General features: G+C 48.3%; 1 protein-coding gene across 1 annotated transcript; it reads left to right on the forward strand.

Moving 5' to 3' along the window:
• Positions 1-1,099: 1,099 nt before the first annotated feature.
• Positions 1,100-3,754, forward strand: HMX1 (H6 family homeobox 1). Its single transcript, XM_044418416.1, has 2 exons — positions 1,100-1,397; positions 3,105-3,754. Exons 1-2 carry the CDS (start codon positions 1,100-1,102, stop codon positions 3,752-3,754), a joined length of 948 nt encoding a protein of 315 aa, XP_044274351.1.
• Positions 3,755-5,925: the final 2,171 nt, after the last annotated feature.

Raw genomic sequence — 5,925 nt, forward strand, 5'->3', positions numbered from 1 at the left:
CTCCAATGGAGGGCCTTCAGCTGACCCGTGCTCTGCTGGACTCAAAGTTTCCAAACCTAAAATTTATTCCAAGTCCTCCTGTGTTGTTTTTTGGGCCATGCTCTATTTCTCCTGATCGAGGCAGCTGGCCTCCATGCCCCAAAGCGATCAACCCGCTACGGGGAGCCTGACTACCAGTTGCTGGAAAGACTCTCAAAAACTGGGGCAGAGAAGCCTTTTAGCACCAGGGCGCACTGGGACCGTGGGGCATTCCTTCTGCAACTCTCACCCCCCCCCATCTTCATACGCACGTGTGAAATGCCATGCAGGTAGAAAACCCTGGGGCAGAAAGGCGTGGGGCTAAAAGACCGAAGCAAGTTCCTACCTTCCAGATCGGTTGGCCAGCCATGCCTTCCTGAAGAATGCGGCTCGAATTCTAAGTCATGGGGTGGTGGTGCTAGCGAGGAGACCAGAATATGTCCAAATAAGGAATTTAGAGGAGGAGCTCAGAGGGATGCGAATTTCTTGTTATCAGCATCTTTCCACGACGAGGGTGCGATTGGTTGCTTTGCCTGTCCCCTCACTCCGGGCTGACCAATGGCAGGCCCAGCTTCTGGCCTTCCTTCTCTGCCCAAGAGCTGGGGCCAGATAGTCTCGCTTTCTGCATTTTGATTTGCTCCCCGATTGACCTAAATAAAAAAGCTTGCGAGTGACAGAGCGGCGGCGAGCCCTGGGGCGGCGCGCTGTCTGGCGGGGCACTCTCTCCCGTGCGCTCCTCTCCCTGCTCTTCTTTAAGTAATCCCATTTGCCGCTTTGCTCGCCCAATCGGAGAATTGCTCGTCGCTTGTATAGCGTTTGACTCCCCTGACATTTTTATTTTCTCCTGATCGTTTTCGCGCAGAATCTGGCGCCTCCGATGGGGGCTCCCTTCATGTTGCCCTTACAGGAAATGATGGCAGAAAGCGATCTGGAATGATTACTCCGCAAAAAATACCTTTTCTTACTCAGTGAGGCTGCGCTGGACTAAGGAGGAGGCGATTGCCTTGAAAGCTGGCCGGACGGCGGCGGCGGCGGCGGCGGCAGCGGCAGCAGCAGCTCAGACGCTCGCCTCCTTTCTATAATGCCGGACGAAGCCACAGAAAGCGCCCATTCCGCCTCTGCTCGGGTGTCCTCTTTTTTCATCGCGAATTTGTTGGGAGCCAAAGGCCAGGACGAGCAGAAGCTGGACAGCGCCGACGACGACCACAAAGAGGCAAGAGCACAGAGCGGGTTTGCCAGTAGCCATTGTTCAATTGCCTGCTGCCAGTGCCAGCTCTCCCACTTCGGCCTCGGTCTGCACCGCTATCCTTTCCGAGAAGGCACCGTGGACTGGTACAGAAGAGCGCACGTGGCTTTCCTCGGGTGCGCCAGTCCGGAAAGTAAGTCCTCGCCATCGAGGATCGCAACAGCTGTCGCCCGCTTTGCCACCCCGTAGCCCCATCTGCACGCCCTGCGCGCTCCGCAGCAATCTAGACAGCCAGCGCGTTGTTGTGTTTACCCCAAGACCAGAGGCGAAAGATTACTCCGTACCCCCCAGCCCCCTCCCCTGCAGCCAGGGTGAATCCCTGGTGCGGTGCTGGCTGCTTACGGGAGAGCGTTTCTGAACAGCAGAGACGGATGTTCTCCGGCTTCACGGCGAGTGGGAGGAGGGGGTGTTTTAGCTGCCGCCGGAACTCTCTCCCAAGAACCCCCCCGCAACTTCTAGATAGCGACGGGTGGCACCAGGCCATGCATTTGGGCCCATGCTGACCTTAGACTCTCCAGGTGGAAATATAACTATATGTGAATCTGCACAGCTGTCGCATGCCTAATTATCTGAGAAAGTCGTAGGCTAGGGGCAACTTGTATTCTTCCATCACCACATCACCATTTCTAGTGCAGAAAATTACAGTTAACCGTGCAGCTCGGCGGGCCTTTCCTACGCTTGAGTTTTCACCTCCATTTATATTTTCCGAGGAGACATCATTATGGTCTTCTGGGTTAAAGTAGTAATATTTATGTTTAAATGTTAGCTTTTGCAACCATATCTTGGTTCTGGAAACATGAAACTGCTTTCCTTTTCTGAAAATATGAAAGGGTTTTATAAACTGCCTAAAACTAAATGAAAATTCGAATATATGCATTCAGTAGGAACCTTTTAATCTTTCTTATGTTTCCAGTCCTGACTGAAGCTCAGTCCCAAACTAGTTAAGGTCACGGGCTTTGACTGGATGAGTATTTATAAATGTTTTACTTGGAAGCCTGTCCCCACAAAAGAAGGGACTTCCAAGCAAATCCTGTCAGTTTGGGTTGACGCATTCGCGCTGGGAGGAATCTACTTTAATCAAGATGTTTGGGTTTAAACGAATTGTGATTTGGCCCTTTCCTTACGTTGTTTTGCGTTTAAAGTGGGTTTGTTCTGATTCCTAAAGAACGATCCAGACTGTATCTCCAAATGTGTGTGTGGGGGTGGGGGGGGATTGGGAATCCTACAGGTAGAGTTTGACTTTTTAATGGTTGGTTAAATTTTTCTTTAATGTGTGTTTGACCTTGTGGCCCATTTTCTGAACTAATAACCCTCACCAAGGCAAAACACTTTCCCCGCTTCCTGAGGGTGAGTCCTGATTTTCAGACCATAGCACCTGACTGCTAAGCAGGCTTACTCTGAGTTAAAATATGTTGGTTTTAGTGGATACCTTCAGAAAAGTCTACCTGGGGTTATAGTCCAAGAAGGTGGCATCAACACGCCGTCCTTTAGTCTTACGGATTCCTTCCTGTTTAGAAAGCAATGGGGGCCTGTAAGACCGTGAGGAGGCGGAGGAGAATAAGAATAATGAAGCGACAGAAGGAGCGCCAACAATGGGCCTGATCATGCCCGTTTCTTGCGTCTAGGACGCCCGTCTCCTCTTAGCCCCCCAAATGATCATTCGCGTTCGAGCGCAAGCACAAATCCAGCGGGAAACGGCTGAAATACGGCGACCGAACAGGAGCCAGGGTGCGGGGCCAAGGCAGGGGCGGAGGCGTGCTAAGGGCAGAGCGCGGGGTCCTTCGCTCGCCAGCAACCTTCCCGCCTCTCTTTCTCGTCTCTTTCCCCCTCCCCCTTTCAGCCAGCGACAGGGACTCTCCGGAGATCGCCGAAGAGGGGAAGGCGCCGGCGGCGGCGGCGGGAGGAGATGAGCAGCCGGTGGCGGAGCTGAGCCCCGCCGCAAGGAGAGAGGAGCCGGGGCGCCGCGGCGCTGGCGGCGGCGGCGGCGGCGGCGGCAGCCCCGAGAAGGAGCGCGCGGAGGACTGCGAGGCGGGCGAGGCGCGGGCCGCCGGGCGCAAGAAGAAGACGCGCACGGTGTTCAGCCGCAGCCAGGTCTTCCAGCTGGAGTCCACCTTCGACGTGAAGCGCTACCTGAGCAGCTCCGAGCGGGCCGGCCTGGCCGCCTCGCTGCACCTCACCGAGACGCAGGTGAAGATCTGGTTCCAGAACCGCAGGAACAAATGGAAAAGGCAGCTGGCCGCGGACCTGGAAGCCGCCAACCTGCCGCCCGCGGCCCAGAGGATTGTCCGCGTGCCCATTTTGTACCACGAGAACTCGCTCGCGGGCGCGGGCGCGCTGGGGTGCTTCCCCCTGCCGCCGCCGCCGCCGCCGCCGCCGCCCCACGGCTCCCCGCCGCTGGGGGGGGCTCCCAGCGGCACCACGTACCCCCTGGCCACCTTCCCCGTGGCATCGGCTCCGTTCCTGAGGTCGCCGGTGACAGGACTCGTTTGAGCCCAAGGCGCCCTTGCCTGCCCGCCTGCTCACCGTTTTGCTCGCTGTTGCTCTCCGGCTTGATCTGATGCTTTGGATTGAATTCACGGTGCAATAAACATACGTTCGAGTTTAAAATTAAAGAGAGAGAGAAAAGTCATCAGACCCTATTACATGGACATCTTTAAGTGTATCGTATACCCAAAGCAAGCGTTCTTTCCAGGGATTCTGGAAAACTGCCAACCGTAATGTTGGCACTTGGAGACTTCCCTTATACTTCAATTATGAAAATCTGCCAATCTTCCAGTATTTCTTAACCAAGGGTATCTTGAGCAAGAAAAGAATGTAAAGGTTTTTACTTTTCTAGCCACAATGCCGGGGACACCATTCGCCTTCCCATCGGCAGTCTACAGCGCTTTCTCAGATCAAAATGATTAATGACAACACCCGACTCTCTCACAGTGTAATGCCTTGTCATATGATGAGGAGGATTTAGAGAACTGAATTATTAGAATTAAAGTAGGGTTTGCATTGTTGTTGTTGCTGTTGTTTTTCTTACCCATCCTCTGAACAGTTTCATTTCTAGGAAAGGTATAAGGAGGTCTACATTAAACTCAGTTGTCACTTCCTCCTAGAAATTAAACTGGAATTATTCCATAGTAAAGAGGTTTATTTTCCAGTTAAACATATTGAAATTTGGGCTGATTTAATACAAATGAGAGGAACTCTCCACAGGATTCTCTTGCTGTGATATTTTAGATTTAAAATTCCTACTTGAGTTTATTTTCTGTGGTATTATATGTCTCCTTAAAAGAAGCCAACAAATATAAAGCTTGCAATTATTCAATTAATGTTAATTTATGGTGCAAAATATTTTGAAACTCGAGGTGATTTTTGCATCCCACAGCCACTGTTTCAAAAGTGTTCTGTTAGAACATCCTATAATAGTCATATGCCCTAATTCTGTTAAATACTTGGTGAAGATCAGTCTTCCTATTAGCCAATTATTTTGATTTCCCTTAGTTATTGAATGAATGGCCATTTCCTGTATGAAGCAGGAATGCTCCATGACTTATCCAGTTCACAACGTTTTAGAGAAAAACTTCAGTTGATGTCTTTAGTGACTGTAATATGGTTATCAGAGGAAGTATTATGCATGCTTAAACTAGATTTCTTTAAATAACCCTTTTCTCTGGCTAAACATTTCTAAAAAGAATACCTTGTCAGAAAATTAATCCTAAAGCTCGTCAGTTTGTTGTAACAAAATCAGTAGAGAGAGGAAAGAAAAAAGACCTATCTAGTCACTTCTAGTGAAAGAGCAACCTTTGATCATATGTATTCATGTAGTATTAACGCAAATATACTTGAGCCTGTTAACTCTCAGCTATTCATCTACTAACTTTTAGATTTTTGTTGCTGGGACAGCCCTTTCTTCACATCTTAAAAACAGTTTACTATTTTTAATACCTAAGTTATTTTTGGAATGAAGTAACCATTTCTGGTTAGATGATGGAATAACCAGTAATAATGGTACAGGGATAAAACTTGCCCATACAGCCTGAAGGAAATATTGGTATACATACGGTTTCTCCAATTTGTTAATTGTTTGACTTTTAAATATTAATTATTGATTCTAGAATCAAAATTAATCTACATTGAGATATGACAGTTAACATGAACAATTAAATTTTATTTTTGTTGGCATTTCAGTTAGCATTTGGAGCACTGTATGTGAGAAGGTATAATTCACAATTTAAACCAGTTTTTTAATGCATAACCACAGTGCATTCTTATATGAAAATGCCCACTCACTGTGTTTAATTATTCTGAAACAGATAGAAATGTCTTATACTGTGGTGTTACACAGACTTACCTGGGAGTAAGGACATTGAAAATGTTGTAGGCTATGAGAAAACACAGGTAGTGCAATCTATTAAATATCATGCGATCTAAAATATTATTTATATGACAGGCAGCATATATCCTTATCTGACTTGTCTCCATCTTGTTAGAAATGGCCCTAAGTGGTTCTGTCATTGTACTTTCCAGTATTGTGAGCCTCTGATGGAGCACATTTATTATTGTTATAAGGCCATCAAAGGAGAAGAGATTACATAGAAATCTTATGCATTCTAGGATGTAAGTCCCACTGAACTAAGTGACATTTACTTCCCAGTACAATAGGCTGTAAA

This window comes from Varanus komodoensis, unplaced genomic scaffold (genome assembly GCF_004798865.1).
Source record: "Varanus komodoensis strain SLA01 unplaced genomic scaffold, ASM479886v1 scaffold9, whole genome shotgun sequence".
Lineage (NCBI taxonomy): Eukaryota > Metazoa > Chordata > Lepidosauria > Squamata > Varanidae > Varanus > Varanus komodoensis.

Coding starts and splice junctions, on each gene's coding strand:
- HMX1 (XM_044418416.1), top strand. CDS start 1,100: ATGCCGGACGAAGCCACAGAAAGCGCCCATTCCGCCTCTGCTCGGGTG. Junction 1,398..3,104: donor CGGGTGCGCCAGTCCGGAAA/GTAAGTCCTCGC, acceptor TCCCCCTTTCAG/CCAGCGACAGGGACTCTCCG.